Genomic DNA, 24,360 nt, shown 5'->3' with positions numbered 1-24,360 from the left:
GCACTGATGGCTTAAGATATCACAGAGTAGTGGATAAAAACTTCATGTGTGAAATACATTCTTTCTCCATAAAGGGCAGTACCAGGAAAAAAATAGGCTACTGTAGCAGAAGAAGTAGAGACAAACCAGGAATTGTAGTCAGCTCCCAGAAGGATGAATGCTGCACGCTCATACTGTGTGTGCATTTATATCTAAAATCATCTTCCAGACAGAAACAAGCACCAGCTAAGATCATAGAGGAAATCTTGCACTGAAACAGCCACATGCCAAAGAAACACGATAAAAGAAGGGTGGATGAGTCCAGAAGTTTCACATCACAATCAAATCTATTTTAAATTGTCCACAAGGAATTTCCAGTAGAATACAAGGACACTCAAGCTCCTAAAACAGAGGAAAATGCTGTTAATCCTCAGGCAGACACCCATCCTATACGAGGCCCTCAAGATACCTTGCAGGGTTATTTCAACACACAGAGGAATTTCAGCAGTCATCTCCCTCTAGCTATCACTTCACCGGATGTAGAGCACGTAACCAAAATACGGCTCAATGTTGTGAAATACCTCTGAATGAAGAAAGACCAACTTCTTCATTAAGCTAGCACGCCGTATGTGGTTCATAATGTTTCATAAACACACCAGGATCGTGACACTCCTGCAGCGCATACAAGCGAATGAACTGACAACTATCCCAAGGAATGGAGGCGTGCCGGCTGTGCAGGTCTGCTCAACAGACACAGCCTCTTTCCAGAGTGTAGCTCCAAGTCCTGAGCTCCAGGAGAGCAGGCTGTTAGATGCCTTCAACAGAGGTATCAGACAGCTTGTAGCGGGGCTGTTTCAAGCAAAACAAGATCAACTTTGCAGCCCCCACCAGGAGCAACTTTACTACCTGCACACACAGGGAATTGCCTGCCCTGGCTGGGTGAGTCCTCTGCAGCCTGCTCTGTCCTGGGCCAGGACACTCAGGTGAAAGAAGGATCTCCAAAAGCCCATCCATGCTTTCAGACGCACAAAGCCCCATGGCCTAGTCACACCTTGACAGAGCACAAGACGGTGCTGACCCACAGTGCCTTTTGTCCTTCCCAAGCAGCACAGCAAGAGTCCCGTGGATGTCACTGAACAAGAAATCACCTGCTGTAACAGAAATATTCAGCAAGACACAGCAGGACAATTAGTGATGTCAGTTGCCCTGAACCATAAACATTTTGAACTATTTTGGTACAATGGAAAGTTGTGGGAGGGAGAAGGAACAGGCACAGGATAAAAATAGCTGACATGGTTTTGCCTACCAGCCCCTTCCCAGCACACTGCCTTCTCCATTCCTTTGCTTCTCCCTTCCCTCCTCCAATTTGTGCATTAATCAGATTGGGTAGTGTTAATTACTTATAAATATCGTACACTGGACTAAATTGTTGAAAACAGTTTCAACCTAAAGCAGGATATAAATGGATTTATTTTTAAAATACTTGCTTCAGCCTTGTCGATAGGCACATGCCACGCATTCGGCTGTGTGAGCCGAGGCAGCCCCAGCAAACATGCTCTGCTTCTACCCACCTGTATCCTGTTTCATGAACACGTTTAGGATGACTGCACAATCACTGACAAACAAAAGCCAATGTCAAAATGAAGCTGTTTTCTTTCTGATTTTGCTACAAATCAAGGAAGATAAGGGTTATTATTATTTTTTCAATTTCAAAGCATTGGGTGTAAGAATATCTAAGTGCCATCCAAAATGCCAACACGAGCTTGTCAATTCATCTACGATAGAATCATTTATCACACTATCACAAGACAAATTGCTACATTCTTGAGAAGTGACTGTAAGAATTCCACTTCATTAGTACTGCCCACAGTAAGTATGCCTACACAGAAAGTGCTTTGTTTTTCACTTTGGTTTCCAAATCAATCCCTGCACATCACTGTAAGACAGAAGGCTCTCTCAGGAGAAAGGAGTTATCTATTCCCACACTCATCCTGGACTACATGTACATACAAAAAGTACCATACTTGATCAGAAGTGATCAGACAACGGTATCACAATTCTGTAGCCCTCATCACTAATCTTCTGCAACACCATATCCCCAATTCTTCATCAACTATCTAGAAGGACCAGGTTTTACTGGAGCTGGAAAGGATAAGCACTGACAATGAAGATGCATGGTAAGTATTTTCTGAGATCCATCCATGCAGGACTTGCATTGCTATAGCACAGCAAATGCTGCAATTCTGAGCTGCACCTGAATCAGGACTCTGCCTCTGACACAGGCACTGCAAACCATGTCCTCATGTCCCCACCCACAGCTCTGAGCAGCAGCTGCCAGTTCATACAGCCAGCTCAGTTACCTGTGGGGACCAAGAAGGGGAGATGCCTCCTGCAGCTCAACTTTTCCTTCCGTTTCTGCTGTTCAAAGCCAGTAAAAAGCAAACTTCTGCATGGTCATCGGCAGTTTTTAAAAGTAGAACAGTATTCAAGGTTTCTACAACACTCTTTTTTCCCCTCCCCTTCTGTCTCTCCCTAGAACCAACAACTTCTAGGAAAAAAACACACAGAAAAACTGCACCCCTTTTGGTGTTTTGTTTCTTCCCCCCTTTCCAACCACTGGCTAAAAAAATTACACACAGTTCATTACAGGAGAGGGAAAAAATGAGATCAACGTATTTCAAAAACATCTGAATTAAAATGAAAGCCCTAATTAAGCACTGGGCTAAGGAACACACAACTTCATCTCAGCTGTGCTGTGATTAATTTAAAAGGGGAGATGGCATTTTTCCAATGGTATTTTAATTTTTTTTTTTTTTAAATCATTAGAAGCATGGAGTCTTGGTTCCACCCCTTAAATGTTAAACACAGTTTGCTAGCCTGTATGATGAAAGATATTTGCATCTCCTAAGTTCTTCATAGTTGAATCACTAATAATTTACAAAATAACAAACCTAACATTCGCTTTCATAAAAAATTAATGAGAAAGGCTGAGAGCACATCTGCTGCTATTGTTACGTTTTTTGCCCTTTCTGGTTCAGTTGTCTTTCCCCACACTCTTTTCAACACTTCTCAGGTGTTCATATTGGCTGCTGCTTCTCGTGAATGAATACCCTCCGTTTCCCTCCCAGAACCCATTTTTCCTTTGGCAGCTCTTACTCCTAGTGTGACGCAGGCACTATTTGGCAGCAGCAATCAGGAGGACCACAGCCTACATCACCAAGCAGCGAGAACAGGAATACTGAAAGCTCCCAGAGAGCATGTTACTTACAGGCATCCACAGCTCACTTAACTACTGTACATAGGGCTCCCTATAGAGGAAAGTTATACTGCTTCAGTGCCTTACAGGAGAACTGAGCCTTCTAATTGCCAACCAGTAAATCCTCAGAGGGACAGAAGCAGGGAAGTCAGAGAGAAGCTGGGCACTCTGTCCCTTCTCAGGTGTGATGTCCTACAAGTGCTTGGTGGCCTGCAGAGGGATGGTGCGGTGTGTGGGAGAGGTGACAGTGATGGTTCCCAGGACTAAAGCACAGCAGGCTGTTTATAACATTATACTATGCACAAGCAAGAAGTCTCTGGTCTCATCCCCATACCATGATAAGGCCAGACCAACACAAGAAAAGTGGCTTCACCCAAAACTTTGCGTTGATTCATCTTCTGCACAGGCTACAGAAAACCTTTGGTGACTCTTTGATGACCCTTTGGTGACTCGCTATTTACATGGGCTCCTGGCCAGTTACTGGACTCCTGTGAGCAACGTTTCAGACAGGTGGGCTCAGAAGTGGTCTTTGATTGTCCTGCACTTACTCTGAAATAGATGGTTGGCCATTCCAACAAGAGTAGGACTCATCTTACTTAACCCCATACAACTACAACATCTATGCCAACAAGAGTACCAGGCACTCTTTACCAGATTGGCAATGCATCTCTGAATTCGGTTATGTTCAAGTGTCCTGTTCTTTTCCACCAGCAATGCAGTGCACAAAGCTCAGCCGTAGATGCCTATGTTCAAGAAATCCCTCCACAACTGGCACCAACAAGCTCCCATTTTTTAACTTAAACCAGGTCCCACATGGTTCCCTTTTCTACCATTGCGGGGCTCCCACTTCAAGCACCTGATTTTTGCAGTAAAGACTTCTTTGCAGTAAAGACATTTTGGTGACTGGCTATTTACATGGGCTCCTGGCCAGTTACTGGCCTCCTCTGAGCTCTTAGCAGAATACGAGTTTATATTTTTACAGAACAAAAGCTGAAAAGCAAAATTAAACAACACACATAAGGTCATGTGTACATGCAAGGAAAGAACCAAGAGAACCAGTCTAAAGAAAGATTTGTTACTTCACGCTTCTAAACTCAAAAAGGAGATAACTCAGAACGAAAAGACATATTAAAGCACACAAAAACCCCACAAAACACGAATCACCTCTATCCAGTCACAGCTGCAGCAAGGTAAGTGTTTGTTGTTAATTCAAGTCCAAATTATTTCAGGTACAACAGCAACTTTTTCCTGCTTTCGCCATAGTTTTATAGCTTGTGCAGTAAAGAAACATCAAGAAGAAAAAGCAAATAAAGTTACGTGCAACTTCTGCACGTAGTCCAGTTGTAGGAGAAAGGAAGAGCTTTTGTTACGCTTTATGAAAAAGTGCTCACTGAACACACAGAAATCTGCCCCGCTGCTCAAGTCACAGGAAGTTACCTACGCTTTATGATAAACTGCCAGAGATGCCGAACAAAAGGCTTGGCACTACTTCCCTGCAGAGGCACCCATCTATTTACATCTGGGACTGCTGCCAACTGAGCAGCTCCCAAGAACTTCAAAAGGCTCCCAGCATGAATAGCAAGCTGAAGCCAAGGGATTTTATGATATGACCAGCTGCGTAACACCATATTGAGTGGTGTTAACCCCCCCGAAAATACCAAGAATTGATGTTAACCTTGTTAAATGCTGAGAAAGAAACCTGAGTTCCCTAAACTAACGCTTTCCACAGGAAGGATTTTTTTTTATTTTTTATTTTATTACAGAAAAAGCTTGAGTGTAACACAGCACCTTCTTGAAAAGCAGCTCTGAGCGGTTCTTATCGAGCTGCCTGCGCCAGTGAACGTGCCTCATTTACACGGCAGCTCCATCCCAGCCTTAATAAACGGCTCCCCAAACCCGTCCGGGGAGAGAAGGCATGAGTCAGAGGAAGAGAGGGATAATGTTTCTGTTGACAAACATTTAACAATTGGCAACGAGTAGTAGGAACGGGGACAAATGAAAGCTTGCCAAATAAAGTTACGCTGGAGGAACAAGGGTCCTTTTTGGAGCAGCGCTGCCATTCTTCATCCAGCCGAGAAAATACCCAACCGCATTTAGCCAAAATAAAAAGCTGCAGTTGTTGAAGAGCAAGGCTACTAATCCTAATGTTTGCAGTGACGTTTTTCCCTGCAAACCAGGACGGGTTTGAACTCCTCTGAATCATATTACTGCGCTCTGTCCTCTGCCAAAGAGTCTGGTTTTGGTCTCGGCAGTCATACACGTCTCACCCTTCACGAAACTCCCGAGCCGCATGAGCAATTTTTTCCCCTCGTCTTACACGACATTCCTGCACCAGACATGCCAAAGCACGTGCGGAGCCTCGCTCAGACGCCTTATCCGGGAGAACCAGGTCCCTCGCCGTCTGCTTGCGCCCAAGAAGCCCGGCTCTCGGGGAGCAGCGGCAGCCGCGGCGTGCAGCGCTATAGGCGGACACGCGTCTCCCCCGAGCAGCTACCGACACTCCAACTTCCAGCCCCGGCCGCCGCGCAGAACCCGGCGGTTGCGGCACCTTAACCCCGTAACCCGGGCGCACGCCTCCCGCCGCCTTTCCTCCTCCCCGCGGCCGCCGAGCCTCCTTACCGCAGCACCTTGCCCACCGCCTGCAGCACCATCTTGCAGCTCAGTCCGGCCTTAGGGCTCTGCGCGAGGACGGGCCGTTCGGCGGGCAGGCTGCACTGATCCCCGACCATGGTCCGGCGGAGCGGGGCGCCGCGGGGCACGGCTCGGCACGCCGCGGCCTCTCGCCGCTCTCCCCGGCCGCGCCGCCCGCCCCGCCCGGCCCCGCCAATGGCCAGCGGGGGGCGGCTGCTCCGCCCGGCCCGCCCCGCTCCGCCTCCCGCCGGGCCTGGAGCTGCCCGGGGCGCCGCGCCCAGCGGTGCCCGCAGCCGGTGCCTCGGCCCGGAGATCCGCGGTGACGCCCCGGCGGCAGTCGTAGGCTTGCCACGAGGTTTCCCGTACGCACAGACCTCAGACGGGCACCGTACGTCCGGCTCCTCGCCGAATGCACCCGGGACAGCGCGACGCAGCCCAGAACAAACAGTCCCGAGGGCACCGCTCACTGTGATTCGGGAAAGCCGACCCAGGACACAGAATGGCTGCGGTGCCAGCAGGAACAGGAAGTGATTGTCTGCTTGTACTCAGCTCTGGTGAGACAGCACCTCCAGTACTGTGTCCAGTTTGGGGCCTCAATGCAAGGAAAACATTGAGGCCCTGGAGCGGGTTCAAAGAAGGTGACAAAGCTAGTGAGGGGTCAGGAGCATAGGCCTTAGGAGGGGTGGCTAAAGGAGCTGGAATTGTTCAGTCTGGAGAAGAGGAGGCTCAGGGGAGACCTTATTGCTCTGTTGGCCTCTTCTAGTGACAGGACTAGAGGCTCCAAGCTGCATTAGGGGAAATTCAGGCTGGACGTTAGGAAACACTTCTCTGAAAGAGCAGTCAGGCACTGGAATAGGCTGCCCAGGGAGGCGATGAAGTCACCGACCCTGGAGGTGTTCAAGGAATTTTCAGACATTGTGTTGAGGGACATGGTTTAGTGAGAACTATTGGTGGATGGTTAGACTGGATGATCTTGTAGGTCTTTTCCAACCTTGGTGATTCTGTGACCTTAAAGGTCACCTCCATCACTCTCCCCCTCCATGGGGAGGAAAATCACTGCATTATAGCTATCTTCTCTCTAAGGAGAGCAGTAAGGAAAAAGAACTGCACAGAGATGCAAACAGGAATCCATTGCTGACTGGGAAATACCTGTGAAGTTGTCCAGCACTGTGCCATGCACTGTGGGCTTTGCCACTATGTACACCTGCAACACCAAATGCCCTGGGAGGGAACAGTTCTGTTCATTTGCTGAACTAGCAGCACCTGTAAGCAGAAGGCCAACAGATGTCTCCAATTAAATGCAGCACACACAATGCCATTACTGCCATCAGCAGCCCAGCATCAGCTCTGCTTGTTCAGCTCAGCCAGGAGCACACAGCTGCTGCTTGCACAAGGCCAAACTACAGCCACATGATGCAACTTGGAGAAATAGGTGCTATTCTGTCCCAAAGCACCTACACAGGCAGCAGTATTTCGCTGCCTTTCAGTCACACGTGCAGGCCAAGCATCTGTGCCCTCATGAAGGAAGTATTTTCATTCCCACTGTCCAAGCAGCCTAAGGCAGGGTTTTAATGGCTTCAATGATAGGCACAGGAAGCCTGCAGCTCAGACAACAGAACTCAGCTTTCCACTCCACAATCCTGAGTTTCACAGAATGGCCCGGGTTGGAAGGGACCTCAAGGATCATGAATCTCCAACCCCTCTGCCACAGGCAGGGCCACCAACCTCCCCCCATTTAATGCTAGACCAGGCTGCCCAGGGCCCCATCCAATCTGGCTTTGAACACCTCCAGGGATGGGGCATCCACCACCTCTCTGGGCAGCCTGTTCCAGCACCTCACCACTCTCTCTGTGAAGAACTTCCCCCTGACATCTTCTCTCCCTCAGCTTAAAACCGTTTCCCCTTGTCCTGCTGTTATTCTACCCTTTCAAAGAGCTGATTCCCCTCCTGTTCGTAGGCTCCCTTTAGGTACTGAAAGGCTGCAATGAGGTCACCCCGCAGCCTTCTTTTCTCCAGGCTGAACAAGCCCAGCTCCCTCAGCCTGTCTTCGTAGGGGAGGTGCTCCAGTCCCCTGATCATCTTCGTGGCTCTCCTCTGGACCCTCTCCAACAGCTCTCAAGGAAGACAGAAGATTATCTAACCTTTGAAAAATCCAGCGCCCACCCAATCTTCTCCCAGAGTAACACCAGCTTGTCACGGTAACATGGAAGGCAACGGTGCTGGCACACGGAGGGAGAACACCTGCCAAGAGGGAAGCTGCCACCTTTTTGGTCTCCAGTCAAATCTGCACAAAGAGAATTCTGTTTGCAAAAAAAACCATCCTAAAAACAACAAACCTGTGACATAAAGCAGCTTAAGTTTTAATGAAAGCTTGTCTCTCCAAAGTAAATTAAAGAAAAATCCAGAGGTCAAACCAAAATAAATACAGCCCTGCGGTGCTGTACTGGGAACGCTGGCCTCTGTGACTGAGGGCTGAGCACACGCTGCAGAGGTGGAGCTGCAATGATCTCACATGGGGGCCCGAGTTCAGGGACAGATGCTCTGCCATTAGGACCAAAAGACCAACTAAAAGCAAGTTTTTCAAGCTGCTATCTTCTCACTTTGACCTAGATAAATGACCCACTTCTCTGCTTTGCTGGCTTCTGCATCGAACAGATACTTTCTTTACATCCCCCTTCCTAGCCCTTCCTCCACCTATCAGCTCCTCCATTCAAGAGGTACATCTTCTGGGATCAGTTGTGTTGCCAGACTTTACACAAGTTGCGGGGAAACCCAGAATCTCAAAGCCAATTTTAAATGCTCAAAAACAATACAAATTAAACAAGGTTATTGTAGGAAGCACAACTTAAGCACGTATGCTTTATTTATAAGGCATCAACATACAGTAATTTAAAAAGTGCAGCATGGATTCTCACATTTTAGCACGATTCAGAGCATACATGCAGACAAATAGGTTTACTTGAAAGCCACTGCATCCAGAAAGAGCAATATCTATCTAAAAGCAGTGCATTTACTCAAATGCAACCACTGGTATGATCTCTATGTACACGTATTCCAAAGGGAGCATATCTACGTTTCCTCAAGGGTGTGTCTTAAAGCTACCCAATATTCTGGCTATTTGCATCCATCAGTAGCTGCTTTTTTTATTTCCTTCCTCAACACCCCTGCCCATAGCAACTGCTGGGCCCAGACCTAGATACAAATCAGGCTTCCACAGCAGCAAAGAGCCTCCTGGACACCCCCTGCCCAGCACCCAGGCTTCAAAGATCAGCCAGAGCGCACTGAAGTCACAAGGAACATGTTACCAGAAACACCTGTGGGTACCAGCTGCTTCAACAGCTTAACAGCAACACTGCCAACCCAACCCTGTGAGCTGATATGGACACACAGCAAGAGCACAGAACAATAGGGTGGGCAGAGCAGATCGTTTCCCACCATTTACACATGAATATATGTGCTCAGAGCACACACGCCCACGGGAAGTTTTCTGCACCGATCCCAACGCTGTCAGGACCAGAAAGAAGGATCTTTGTGGTCAATGCCACTCAAACTTCTTGTTGTTAAAGCCTGAGCTGACTACCAAGTCAAGGAATGGTATTTAGAAATGTTATGAATGATGTTTTGTATTTAACGTGATTTTATAAGCAACAGTTGCACGATTATATATTTATTTGCCCCTTTTAGGCTTCCATAAAAATTAAGTGTAAAGCAGCCACCACAACGATGTATATTAGTATCCAGAGGGCTGGCCCGAAAAGAAAGCATGTTGTATCAACCCAGACAGGCAAACAATGTTGGGGGCGGGGGAGAAATCAACCATTTTTTTTTGCTTGAAGTACAACTCCAGCATCTATATATATAAGAAATGAGGCTTTGTAATGTCAGATTGTAAAGTTCTGTTTTAAATTAAAGTGAAATATATTGTGTGTCCCCACCTGACGTAGTGTTTCAGCATTGCTAGCTAATTAGTCCTTCTGTTGGATTTCAGTGTGCGCTGCTACCAAACACACTACTCACTCACCTTGCATCCCCAGTACTCTGGAACCACTCAAAATTAGCAATGAAAACATGTTATCCTCTAAGTAAGCAATATTTATACCACAATTGCATTTGCTCTCTGCTCTGTAATCCTCTCACAGCAGCAAAAGCAGCACGAGAAGCTCTGCTCTGTACACACACAGACATCGATTTCAGTCTCTCTCCTGTCCAAAATCCGTATCAACTCAGTTTCAAAAGTAGTTTGGAGGTGGTCATAGCAGAGGAGAAAAGATTGAGGGTATACCTTCAGCTCCGTTCTTGAGATAACAGCATGAGAAATGGCTCTTCCTGACTACAGTGCTGCCTTATCAGTGGCCACACACAGTTCAGAAAGCTTGTGCATAGCAGATTGAGCTTAAGAGAAGCACATTTAGAAGTGCCGTGGTGCCTACACCTGCTGCTTTACTGACAGCTCTGGTAACACGGCAAGCCTGTGTCTGCCATCCCACAAACACCACCTTTGGCCTTGTCAATCGTGTGGGGTTTTTCCTGCAACAGGCAGAGAGGAAAAACGGCACACGATATTCTCACCTAATCTCTAACCTGAGAAAATTCAACCACTGCAGCAAGAACAGCAAGCACCTCAAAGTAATGGTAAAGCTTCACCAGGAACCGCTACAAGTTTATATGATGGCATTTTGGAAAGGATGCACAAAACAAGAAGAACAGAGGGCTCAGATCAACAGAAATGCCACTATTAAAAAAAAAGTGACTGCTGCTGTATGTACCAAACAGAGAAACCATGATCTCATGGGCATTGTATTTCTGGCACATGTGTAGGCACACCTATTGTTCTGAAATCCCTTCAACCATCAAGTTAACCCACATTCATTAAGAAGCATAGGAAGGTGAGAGCTGAAGACATGAAAGTGTTGAAGGAAGCAGCATTAACAGCAGCTCAGCAGGAGACATTCAGCTTTACCAGCACTGAACAAGGACCCAAGAGCTATTAAGAAAGAATGTGATGCTCGTGCTCAGACCACACAGTGGAGAAGTGATGCAAGATAAACGACAGGGTAGATTTTTATCTTCTGCATTCCAGCCACCCTCCTGAATTAGCCTCCCTCCTCCTCCCCCCGAGTGGCAGGGGCCACTGCTAAAGACATCACCAGGACACATTTCCTGAGCAGCTCTTCCAGGTAAGGTTAAAGCAAGCAGAATCCAAGTCGGGGACGTGTCCTGGAGCTGGGAAGAAATACCAGATCCAGACCGTGGGCTGGAACATCACTGAAAACTTAACCTTGTTATAAAAATAAGGTATTTAAAAAATTTAAATATCTGAACCCTGGACAAGTCTCAAGATAAGTGCATTCTGCCTAAAGGTTCAGTGTTTTCATCAGGGAATGTTCTCAGCTTTCTGTACTAAGCTGATGCAGCCCACTGCATAGCACCCCATGTCAGTGATGCATGAAGCAGTCCCTATCCTGTACCTCTGTTACACAGCTCATTCCAAAAACACCACAATGATACAACCTTAAGAGACAGCTTTCCTCCTACTATTTTGTGAGCCAGTATGCTTGGCATGACTGTATAAAGGAAAAATAAAGTGGAAAATATTTGCAGATAAACAGCTCCAATCTATCACACTGACAAAACTACCTTCCAAACAGGTGCAGTTTGCAAGGCAAAAGCCTAGCAATAACACTGGGTGACACTGGAGGCAAGTGCCAGGCAAAATCTGTCTGAGAGAAGGAAACCTTTTTCTTTCAGTAGGGGAGAGGAGAGAAGGAAACACAAACAGGTGAAGGTGTGCCACTGGCCAATGCATTTGTCATTCTGATTGCCCATAAAGCTGTCTTTTGACACGCACCTCACAGATGAGGTCAGAGGCACAAATCTTATAAAAACAGTACCTGTTGGTAGGCTGTATGGGGTGCTTACAGCATACTGTGAAGGGTGATGGGCTTCATTTATAACATAGTAGTCACTACTGTTTCCTTCCTGTAGACAACAAGTTTCATCTTTAATTTTACTGTTCATTTTCTTTCACTAATTTTGAAGGTTAAATCTGTGCTCCAGAGAAAGATGAGTGCAATGGGCATTCGATAAAGAAAAGCTACAATGAAAGACTCCTGTTCCACTCCTCTGCCCCGAATATGCTGGACCTTCAGTTTCCTACAGAAGCAAAACTTCTAAAACTTGGCTTAGATATTCTCCCTGGGGATACTTTAACACATTCAGAGCTACTTACTAGACACATACAGAAGCCTCCCTGTAAGTTTTATAGCACAACTACTACTTTCACAGACTTATGGTAAATACAGCACTGAAAACAAAACCCTAAATGCAAATTGGCAGAGAACTCCAGACTAAGGAGTAGAAGGTGTAATCAGCACAGGAAAGGAGGGTATCTGTGTCAGCACAGTTATTGGTCAGGACTATCTATGCTTGAGTGGGAAAGGCACAGAAGGAAAAAGGGGAGATGCTGGGAATGAACTTAATGAGTTTTCCCAGACTGATGGAGAGCTGCTAAGGAAATCCAAGTTTCTTTCCTTCTTGGTGCTAAGAATGGCTTCTTTTCAGTACAGCAAATGATTTTATCTAGTAATGTCGCATTTAGATGACGGCACTGGGGAAAAAACAATTCAGGAAATAAGCGTGAAATTTATTCTAGGAGGTTTTTCTCCAGGCATGCGTTATAAAATATGAAGCACACAGCTTACATTATGCGAGATTAAGCAGGAGAAACCATTCACTGTGATTCCTGGCACTTACAGCATAACTCCTTAGTTACTACTAAAAAGCAGGGCCACACAATCCAAAAGGCACAGAATTAACTCTGTTCACACCCAGATCAGCACATGTTTGCACTCCACGTACAACTCCAAGCACACATGCTGAATCCTAGCTAATTTGATTTCATGACCCCAGCAGAGCAGAGCTAGAGGAGGCCAGCAACAGCTTCTGCCACCCGAACATCACCATGGAGCGCTCAGCTAAAAACCTGCAATAATTCAGATTCCTGGGGCAGGTGACAAGCTGGTATAAAATCTCAATCACTTCACAAACGTTACTGTGAGCAGATTATCTTGATATAGAGCCCTTCTGGAAGTTCAGGGCAGGCTTAGAGTGGCAGGATAACACCTGAGGACCAAGGCTACTGCACACTTATTTCAATGTTTAGGCACCACGCTAACGTATAGTGGAAGCTCATGGGTTCAACAAGGAACTGGTGGATTAAAAAGCAAGTATTGGTAGGATCACTGCTTTTCTATTACACTCATTTCCAAACATTTCTCCAAGAGAAAGTTAAGCCAGCCACTGAGTGAGATCATACTAGTATTATATCAAAGAACATCCAAAAAAGGTAAGATATATGGGAGGGAAAAAAAAAAAATCACTTCTCCATACAAAAATAATTCAAGTAGTTAAGGGCATTATATTATTTCAAACCATCAGAAACTTCCTTTTTTGGATCAGAATATCTCCAGATAAGAAAGTCCTCCTGGAAACTTAGAGAGGACATAAGACTGCCTACTTACGATAGAATTATCTTCCAAATTACAGTGTGTGTTGTTATCACTCATTTATGGTTCCTGTTCAGCTCCTGAGGGATACAACTACCATGAATGCAGCACAGCCATCTGTTTAGGCTTGCTGTGTATGGCTTTTTTAGTGTTTTTTTTATTTGTTTATATATTTTTTTAATGTCTGATGAAAGTTACTTTCAATTAGAAAAAGGCCCTGAAATTGAAGCATTACTGCTAGGATTCAGGCAAGTGACAAAAGAAAGACTTTGTGACAACAGAAGGGAAGGAGAACTCCAGTCTTCTTAAAACATCCAGTAATTCCTGTCAAAGACGATATTCAAGTCCTTCTCAGGAGCAGAGAGAAATGCTTGTCGATTTTATTCACAATCACATTATCTCAAGTATTTCAGTACTTTCCTAGGTTCCTTGCAGGGAAGGTGAAAGCAAGCACTGTGTATTCATCCTGCTCCTTGAGCTGTTTCAGCACATTGAAGGTGCATTATATGCAGCAGACAAATATGCTCCTGTACAGTATGTGAACCTGTTCTGACATTTGGCTCTAAAAATGATTTGAAAGTAGGGAAAAAACATTGTGTTCCACTATGCAAATAGCAACTTCCCTGTACCATTACAGTACGTCTTGCTGAGAATTGCATCATTGCTAGGATGATGCTAAGCAGACAAACATTCAGCCACTATTCTTAGTTTTGTAGAAAATTTTTCCCACATTACATAAACACACACACACCCGCATACACGGACGGCACCAACCTTTTCACTGTTTTTACTTTAGGAAAGGAACAGTTATCTTTCTATTTCAGTAGTTTTATTTTTGTTAGCATATTTAAACGCATATTGAGCTTTCTGCATAAGCTTTCTTAGCATTTCTTCTTCCTTTCTTTTTACCACCATTGCCTTAACTTTCTGTAAGGTGAGACTGTAAAGCAGGAGTAAAACTGGCATCGATTCCAAAATATCCTTACAATTTCAGAAAAATAACTCACTTCTAGATGTGCATTCAGCTGAAAAGGGGACTGCCACTGGTACTTTGTACAAGGCAACCAAAGGCACTGGGAACAAAACGTAATGGATTTCTGAAGATATCTAAATTTTGCAAGCTCTCCCACATGTCGGTTAGCAGTCTGAAACATGCAGAATTCTTCTAAATAGATGCAGTCCTGTACCACTTTTCTTGCACACACCTCTATCAGTCAACAAGCTCAGGATGAGCACATCTGAGCAGCAGCACATTAAAAGACAACACAGGACAGGCAGCAAGCAATTCAGCACCCAAAAGCTAACTTTGGTATAGATTTGTACTCCATAGTCAAGCTTTTGATAATACTTCAAAATTCAGTTTTTCAATTCTTTGACTAGAGGATGGCAAAATACAGAATATAAACTATGGTTGCTATTGCTCTCCTACCTGTTCAGTATTAAATCTAAACAAGCAAACAAATGCAGTTAAAGATGCAGTTCCAGTCTTCCCAATCCAACCAGGCTGACAGATACGTACATAAAACTGAGCTGCTTCAAAACAACCTCTCTGTGGGTTCAAGTTCAATGTTAAACTAAGGATCCTAACCTACTTGAAAATCACAATTAACATGATGCACCTTCCTCAAAAGGCTGGGGATGATGACAAGGTATTTTGGCTCTACATCTACATTTGCTTTGCAATGCATGTTCAATACAACAAATGCATGGCCAACTAAATTCAGGTTTTAAAAAGAACCCTCTTTTGTCAAAGAAACTATAGTTGTAGCTTTCAACCAGAAAACACTCAAAACATGTCACCACTGCTGCTTTTAAAAGTAATAAAGTTATTTTATTCCATAAACTAAGCTTTGCTTTCTTTGCATATGTGAGCTTTCCTATGCATACTTGCAGGCTGCCCACATCTACACTGCTAGCAGTACTCTACCCATATAACTGCTAACCAGCAGCTCTTGCACAAAATATCTTCCTGCTTGCCTTTAGACATGACCACGTTTGTAAAGAAACTAAGAGGCCATCTAACTGAAACCTATATCTGCATCCATTCACTACTCGGGTGCGTGCCAAAATACAGTAAAGAAACAGAAAAAATACCACGGATCAGCAAAGCTCTGCTGTATATCAGCTTAACAGCACTGGACACTTGTGCCCCTAACCCCAGGTCTCTCAAATATGCTTCGTGCTGCAGACTGCAAAACCTTTTTGCTCTGCTGAGCACAGAGTAGAAGATATAGGGAAGGGACTGCTGAACAGAGATGGCTATAGCTTCTAAAGCTTCTAACACCAAAAGACACAGGACAAGACATTGCTTCACACCATTTGAGGATTCATTAAGTCCTCCAGGAAACCAATCTCCTCAGATGAAATATTACCTTTTAGAGAGCCAGCTAAGGAAAGAATAAATTGGCACAGATTCAGTTGTAGCAACATGCTGATAACGCAGCTCCTTTTGTATTTTGCCTCATGATTATTGCTTTGTCTCCACTAATAATGGCTCGTTAGGGGCCAATGTTTTTAAAGGCAGTCAAAATATGCAATACTTATCACATCTCAAAACCTAATTAGAGATGAGATCTATCAGGTAGCTACAGCCAGCATCGCACACCCCTTCCTGGAGTTGACTTCATCTCTTTTAACCTTGTAGACAAACTAAATAGTTGTTTCCCCCCTACTGTTTCTTGTAGCTTGTTCTATTTCACAATGCAAACACGCTTTTTTTTTTGATCCAAGAAGATACTCTGACTATACAAATACAGCACCCGAGCAAAGACTGGCTGCCACAGTAGACACCTCATTTCCTATGAAATCTGCACTTTGCACTGATTTTAAAATTCACCCTTCACCCATGCCTCTGAGCTGTCCAAGTGAAGCAAACTGGACTGGCTGAAAGAAAAAGATATCTATTTCGCCTATAACTACACACTTGACTTTCTTCCAGTGCAGGTGTACACTCAGATGTCTTCTTCACACCCTGACCAAATGCCAGAAGACATCTGGAGCACAGACAAAACGCACGCAGGTAACGCCCTGCATGAGTCACGCATTTCCTCTGGTGGTGCATTGGGCTTTTCACCACAGTACTTACCTGACACTTCCCAGAAGAGCCTGCTTTACTGGGATTGCACAAACAACACACAGCACGTGAAGAGGAAGATGTAGCCACCTACCTCCTGCCTGGGAATCCACAGAAGATAGCAGTAGAGACAAAGCAGCTGCCCTGGATAGAACATCTCCATAACTCATTTCAGGGCCCAGGGGGAAGTAGGGACAATTCCGAGTGAGTCACAGAAGCAGCCTCCAAAGGCAAAGTGCTTGGATACGCTACGTGCCAGCACACCATGATAACCAGCTTGGTAGGCTTCGGGGCCACAACAAGCCTCCAGTTCTTGTCTGCCTTCCATTTCTATCCCTGGATTGAACCTAAGGATTCATTAGCTAGAGCAAACCTTTCAGAAGGGCATCTGCTTTTAACTGGTACATCTGACAAGGATGGAAAAAGCAATATTCAGTGATTCGTTTTAATAGTTGATCACATCCATTGTTAGAATGCACATCCTCTGAATACTTGAAATCTCCTAGCTTAAAATATCCATTTATGTTTCCAATTATGTTTGTTACTCTCCTTGCAAGATCATCACTTTTTCCTATTTTCTTTTTTTGAAGTTTATCAGCTAGATACCATATTCATCTCCTGACTTTCTCCTTATGCCTCATATTAGAAATTTTTTCCAGTCTTTAAATACCACAGCTCTTTTCCATCTTTCTAATATGGAAGGATCCAAATGCCTGCTCAAGACAACTTAAGTGTACCTGATCAAAAGATTTGGAGATATTCTTTAAATTTTAAGAGGGATGAACAAGCACACAGAACCTTATCTGGGTCTTCATTCCCCAACAGATTAAAGGGACACTACTTCATTTAATACTGCTACAAAATTAAAACATCTAAGTTTCTAACATTTACAAATCCAGAGGATACTTACATCCTAGGGCACTGGGAAAAAACACTAGTACACTCTTGAACACAGAAAGATGCATCTATAAAACCATCAATTTACTTTTTCCAGACAGAAATGCTATAAATGTGAGGTCACCCTTGCTTTGTAAATATTTAATAAGGTTAGCAACAATTAAGACCATGTCATCCTATATAGGTTGCTCTACCTTTGATTAAAAAACTCGACATAAACAAACTGCTTTTTTCTGTAATTCACTTTCTTCACCTCCTCATTCATAATCATAAAGGTAGGGAGAAAAGTATACAGTGTGATCATTCAAAATTAGGTTGTAAGAAACAAACAGAGTGCATGGCGATGTGTTATACCCTCTTCCACATAAAATTACCTCTTTACCACTGCTTGCTTCCACTGTAATCATTGAACACCCTTGAGCAAAAACAGTATTGATTCAAGCCAGACTATCTGACCTGAGGGACTCTGTAGAAGGGAGAGTGGAAAATGATCTGGCCTAAAACTTGAGTGTGCCTTATCATCTGTTAATATGGCCATTAGCACCGAAAGCTGCTCAGCTCAGCTGCCTGTTTTCTCCCTACCCCTTCCTCAGACTCATGGAGCAAATGCATTCTCACATCCTTTTCAAGGGAGCATTCCAACAGCAGCAAAGAACAAACCAACACACACTGTGCCCCTCATCCCTCAACACTGCCCTTGTCTCACTCGAACAGTGCTACTTCGAACATGTGTGTAACTTTGAAAAACACATCCATTCCTGATCTTCCTAAAGAACATTGCCCACCCTCACCAGAAACGCACTCCATGTACTTCAAGGTTTGTTGGGTGACTTGATAGATGAGAGACAAAAGGTGTAATGGATTGCTATTATGCAAGTCAGAGCTTGCACAAGTTTCCCAGCTTCAACACCTGATAGCTCTCCCATAGCAAAAGCTGCTGTTTCCCCACTTCAGGGCTTCGTTTACTGCCTCATTTCCACTCCTCCAGATAATCACAGCCATAAGAACTTGAAAGGCCCTGCTCTCCCACCACGCAACAAAGGAAACCAGATTGTCCCCCTGTACAGTGTGCATCTGCTCTTGTACCACAACCTCTCTTAGCAGATTGTTGATTAGGAAAAACAGATTGGCAATAAGAAACAGATCAGCAGCTTGGCATTTGTTCTACTTGTGTAACCTTTCAGAAACAGCCTTGCATCGCGATGAAAGCAACTAACATCTGCTCTGTGCAATATAAATATTGGAGAATCCAAAAGCTGCAGAGCTGTTCACGAATTGTCTGAATGGATACTGAGAAACCAAACTAGACTGACATTCACACACTTCATATAACTTCTAAACACAAATTTCTAAAGATGAAGTTATAGTAAATATTTAATTTACTGTATTTAATTTTTAAATTGTCCTTATGTGGTCAATAAAGAAAGGTCAGTGATCTATTTCAGGTGTACTTCAGAAGTCTATCAAAGCAAAATGCTCATTAGGATCTTCTGAAACTCAGCGAAGAATCTTTTGATAGAGGAACACTGTTCCCCATTTACTGTTCACATCAGCTGGATACATCTTCATACCATTGATTTCCTGCTAGTTTAACAATGTGAATCAGCTCACTGTGTGGTGTCTCTGGCTGTGTCAGAGAAACAGCAGAAACAGCCCAGGAACAGTCCTCTATCAGAGGAGGTTTGCTGCTATAGCATCCAACTGCATGCTTATGCTAATAGCTTCACATGTGCTTGCAAACAAAAGACAATTCTCAACATGCATCACTATATCAGTTCCCATAAACGAGAGTGATAAGACTAAAGAGAGAAAAATTGCACATGGCTTCTTGATATCCATCGTCCCACGCTGCAAGGATATTGTGTGAAATGCTACTGTAGAAGGTAGTCAAAACTGTTCCCAAACTCAGGAAAATACTTGGAGCAATAGGAGAATGGAACTGAAGAAGGCAATCCAAGAGGAGCTGCTCAGCACACTCTGGCATCAGAACAGCTGGGGAAACACAGCAGACCAGTTAGCACTGATCTGCTCCCAGCACTGCAGTTTTCTGATGAGGAGCATCACCCTTGCTCCAAGTCAGCAAATGAAAGAGCACTCCAAGTGATAACAATGCTCAGGCTTAATTTTCTTTGTCTGAAGCTTGGCACGTAGGAAGCTTGAAGTATCTATTTTGAGTGAACAGAGAATTACTGTCCTAAGGGTGATACAAAATATACTCATAAAGAAACAATTTGTTTATAAACTTTAAATCCTCCGATACAAATAGACTTATGTTGAAATTACACTGCTTTATTTCAACACATGCTTACAGGAGAACAGACTAACCCGACTTTTAGTCTTTGAGCAACTTTCAGGAGAGCTGTCACTAATTCATAACTCTCTCTAACAGCCATTGACACACTACTTGATAGGCAAAAACACACCTGAGCACTGCTATGCTACTGTTTCTCAGTATTGCTTTGATGCCTACAAAATTCTCCCGAAGACAGCAAATGGTTTTCTTTACAAGGGAAGGATAAAGATGAGACACCCAAACCTCCAAGTCAAAAGAAAAGTCATTCTGCTCGTCCCTTCCTGCACGTTTTACTGCTGTTACAAATTGATTACCCTGCACTTAGAAGAGGCTATGACACGCTGTGCTCCTCCCCACAGCTGCCTCCTCTGTGCCTCGCAACACTCACATCTTCAAAGCTTAACAATCTCTGACCAAAACAATCTGTAACACTGCAAACATGGGACGATGATCTTCAAAAAAAAAAAAAAGTGGGAAGGTATTTTATAAATTCTTCTATGCTTCATAGATTGTGTCAAAGTGTCATAATAAAAAGATATGTCCAGCTCCTTTTTAATCACCTCTTGTGCTGTTTCTCTCGCAGAAAGCTCACAGGGTAAGTCCCCATGAGACAGATTGTGTATCACTTTGGCAAAGGTTGAAGTCAGGAACTGGCTGCAGCCTTCAGCTGTTTGCACACTCGCTTTCAGGCTGCCCCAGGAGCAGCTGATGTGGGTATGCAATCACCGCCTGGCTTTTGTTTTTCAGAACAAGGAGGAAAAACATTTTTTTCCCCTCCCTCGTCTGGGAAACAGGAAATAAATTCTTATAAAGGCTCTCCCACATACAGACAGGGCAGGAAAAAGGTGGAGTTTGGCAACATTGACATTTGTTCTTCAAATGCAGAGCAGTAATTATTGTAAGGTAAGCAACAGGATGGCCAGGCTCACTGGTGTTTACCCACCCCAGCAATGTTATTCTCAAACATATTTGTATTTCATACAGACTTACATATAAATGCACAAAATCATTTATTTTTACCAGAATCTTCAGGTTAGACTCTCCATGTAAATACAGCACAGCCATCCTAGCAAAAAAACAGCTTAGGAAAAAATTCTTCCTGTTGAACCTGTGGGAACAGCTGCAGATGATACAGAAGACACTGAAATATGACCAGACTGCCTATCATCTGTGAGTATTTAGAACACAGCACCCTTAGTTTGCCTTTCTTTCATGGGACATCCTACCCTACTTTTAGAATGCAGAAGCCTACAGTAGATTTTTTTTTGTAATACATTCTAAATTCATTCTAGGTTAGAGCTTTTTAAAAGCTTTGATCACACAGAGACAGCACAGCATGGCTAAAACAATAATTCTTAGACGATTAGGTCCCAAATTGTTTGGTTATCTGGCAAAGTAAATAATATGAAAAATGTGCTCAGTATCCATCTCTGATGGTTTATGCTGCTTATATGAAGAGCAGCTCTCTCATTCACAGACTGCAATTAATCAGCAACTCTCAAAATGGTTTCAATTGTCTTTTTCTCTTCTCTAGCACGTGCCTCAAGCACAAATTTGCACATGCCCGATTCACATATTCCTCCACAACAGCAGTCATACCATGAGTTTCAGCCTACGTCAGCACACATGCAGCACCACGCACATACTCTAACATCTCCTATCTGTCAGTTCCTCTCCCTGCACCTCACACCAAAATCCTCAGCCCTCCACCCATTCCAAGGGGTTTCAAACGCAGCTAGCTTTTCAGCTTGTCTGCAGACAACAAGCTCTCCTGCCTTGTTCTTTGCCATTGCTGCCTACCTTCTCTGTCTCTCGATCCTTGTAAAGACAGCGAGAAGGAGCATCACAGTCAGTTCTCACACAACAAAGGGGACCAGTCAAGAATTTGGGGCAGGCAAGCTCTGCAAGAAACAAACCACTCCCAGCTCAGCAACTGTGTCTGGCATCACAGCACAGGGTCGTGTGTTGAATAATCCTCATTGCACTGCTCTTGGCTTCGATGTCACCTTCAGAAAGGCACTGGTGTTAGTTTTAGAGTTCGTGGTCTTCTCCAGAAGGCATTTCATACCCTGGAGCTTGAATATAGCTACATAAACCTGCCCAAAGATAACTCTCAGGTCATGAGAACTTCTCTAAACCTACAATCCTCCCATATATTCATCTGTCAGTCCCTTCTGTAACAGATGACAGGAAGGAAACAAAACTAGTGCATAGTACTCTTCCATTAAGGAGGTGGTACAGACCCAGAAAAATAAAGTTTCCTGCATCACAGAATCACCAAAGTTGGAAAGAACCTCTAAGATCATCCAGTGCAACCATCCACGTATCACCAACATTTCCCACTAAACCACATGCCTCAGTACAACATCTAAACATTTCTTGAATACCTCCAGTGTCGGTGACTCCACCACCTCTCTGGGAAGCCCACGCCAGCATCTCACCACTCTCTCAGAGAAGAAACGTTTCCTAACATCCAACCTGAACCTCCTTGGCCATTTATTCTAGTCCTATTGCTAGTTACATGGGAGAAGAGGCTGAATCCCACCTTGCCACGACTTCTTTTCAGGTTTTTGTAGAGATCAGTAAGGTCAGTCCTGAGCCTCTTCTCCAGATTGAACAATCCCAGCTCCCTCAGCTTCTCCTCACAAGGCCTGTGCTCCAGACACCTCACTAGCTTCACTGCCCTTCTCTGGACAAACTCCAGGGCCTCAATGTCTTCCTTGCAATGACAGGCTCAAAACTGAACACAGTACTCAAGGTGCAGCCTCACCAGTCCTAAATACAGAGGAATGATCACCACCCTATTCCTGCTGGCAATGGTACTTCTGATACAAGCCAGGATGCCATTGGGCTTCTTGGCCACCTGGGCACGCTGCTGGCTCACGTTCAGCGGAGCATCAATCAATACCCCCAGAACTGTTTCCTCTACGCAGTCTTCCAGCCACTCTGCCCAAAGCCTGTGGTATTGCCTGGGGTTGTTGTGACCAAAGTGCAGGACCCAGCACTTGAACTTGTCGAACTTCATTTAATTGGCCTCAGCCCAGCTATCCAGCCTGTCCAGCTCCCTCTGTAGGGCCTTCCTACCCCCAGGCAGATCGACACTTCCTTCCCAACTTGGTGTCATCTGCAAACTTACTGAGTTTGCACTCAATGCCCTCATACAGGTTGTCAATAAAGATATTGAACAGAAAAAGGTCCCAGCACTGACACCTGAGGAACACCACTTGTGACCGATCAGCAGCTGGATGTGACTCCATTTACCACCACTCTCTGGGCCCAGCAAATAGTGTTTTTTAAAACTGTATTCTAGAGCACAAAGAGAAAGGTCCCTCATAAAATGCATGGTCACCACAAGCAGCACCAATAAAAGAAATGCTCCCTTAGCAACTAGGTTAACATAAAAGCAAAGTTCTACAGTTGTGCTTGGTACCTCTGGAGACCTTGGTATTTCTTGAGCTGCGCAAGATAAGATATAGCTCTCATCTCCAGCTGACCTCCCCTGAAGCTCTCTCTCTTCAGCTACTGCATCACATACATTAAGTTCAATAAGTTATCTACCTTCACACAAAGCGCCAAGCATCCAATCCTCTTAGCATGGATGAGAGTCAATTTCTCAATTCCAACCACTGAGAAATCAATTAACGTTAGCCAAAAGATGGAATGAATCTGCAAAAAAAAATCTAATTTCTTTCAGTTGCTGAACAGCTGCTTCACTTTTTGTTCACTGAGGTCAGACAAGTTTTTTTTAGAGGTGAAATATGTATATTTTTAAATAATCTTAAGTACAGTGAGAATACCAAGCATATTACAGAAAACAGCACTTAACCTTGACAAAAACATTTAAATGTGGTAGTTTCTGTTTAAAGGTACTCTCTAAGTACCAATCACTACAAAAATTTTCTCACAAGCTCCACAAAAATCAAGTGATGATAATAAAAAGACTCAGTTCCCCTCAGAAAACTCCCATGTTACTATATCAAGAATACACTTACAATTAAAACTGACTAGGAAAGCAAAGACTTGTCTGCAAAAAGAATGAGGTCATCTCTTTGGAGTTATGCAGCTTTATGAGTGCCATGAAATTAAATAAAGCTCCAAGCCAATAAAAACTGACACATGTAATGACAGTGCGATGCTGTCAGCTACCTAACATTCAGCATTGCAATCTCTCCTGCCAATGCATATGCTTCATCTTCAGCATCCCTTAGCATTGCTGCTGCTCTCTCCCACACATCATAAAGAATCCACATTTTCCTTTAGCTGAGCTAGCAGTAAAGTGAGATGAATGATGTTTCATCCAGCATAGCTGGCAGGACAGAGCTTTGGGACTGAAAGATTTAAAAAAAGTGATTACCAAGATTTGCTTTAGTTTTCTTTCCTGGCTTTGGAGCAGACCATACTTTAAAAAAATCTCCTTAATATAGCTATGGAATCAAGAAACCTCAACTTACATCATCATTATTGTAGGTATGGTTTGACAGTATTTAAAGGAGGGAAACAAGCTCCCATTGTGTTGTAGTGGAAAGCTCAAATTCACTGAAAAAGCTATTAAAATGACTATATTAAATACATTTGTTCATTACAATCTCACATTCATATCCCAGCTAAAAGCTCTAGTAGTTAGAGAATCTCAGAGGAAAAAAAGCAGAAATAAACTGCCTTTGTGCTCAAGCTATTGGATCTGCATTACACAGTAACTAGTATAAAGTTTGGAGTTAATTTACAG

The 24,360-nt window shown here is 44.0% G+C and overlaps 1 protein-coding gene across 4 annotated transcripts in view; it reads right to left on the bottom strand.

Annotated features, from left to right (window-relative positions):
- The window catches only part of MOB2 (MOB kinase activator 2), a 111,293-nt gene that overhangs the window by 23,036 nt on the left and 63,897 nt on the right, over positions 1-24,360 (bottom strand). The window contains exon 1 of one of the 4 annotated variants that reach the window (XM_031613872.2): positions 5,855-6,032. The exons of the other annotated variants lie outside the window; for them this stretch is intronic. Within the exon in view, the coding sequence (XP_031469732.1) occupies positions 5,855-5,964 (110 nt within the window). The 5' untranslated portion in view covers positions 5,965-6,032. Of the gene's footprint in view, positions 1-5,854; positions 6,033-24,360 lie in introns of those variants that run through there. 4 annotated transcript variants of the gene reach the window in all.

This window comes from Phasianus colchicus, chromosome 5 (genome assembly GCF_987193195.1).
Source record: "Phasianus colchicus chromosome 5, bPhaCol1.hap1.1, whole genome shotgun sequence".
NCBI lineage: Eukaryota > Metazoa > Chordata > Aves > Galliformes > Phasianidae > Phasianus > Phasianus colchicus.
Note: the sequence above shows the minus strand (reverse complement) of the source record. Positions and strands in the feature narration are given on the sequence as shown.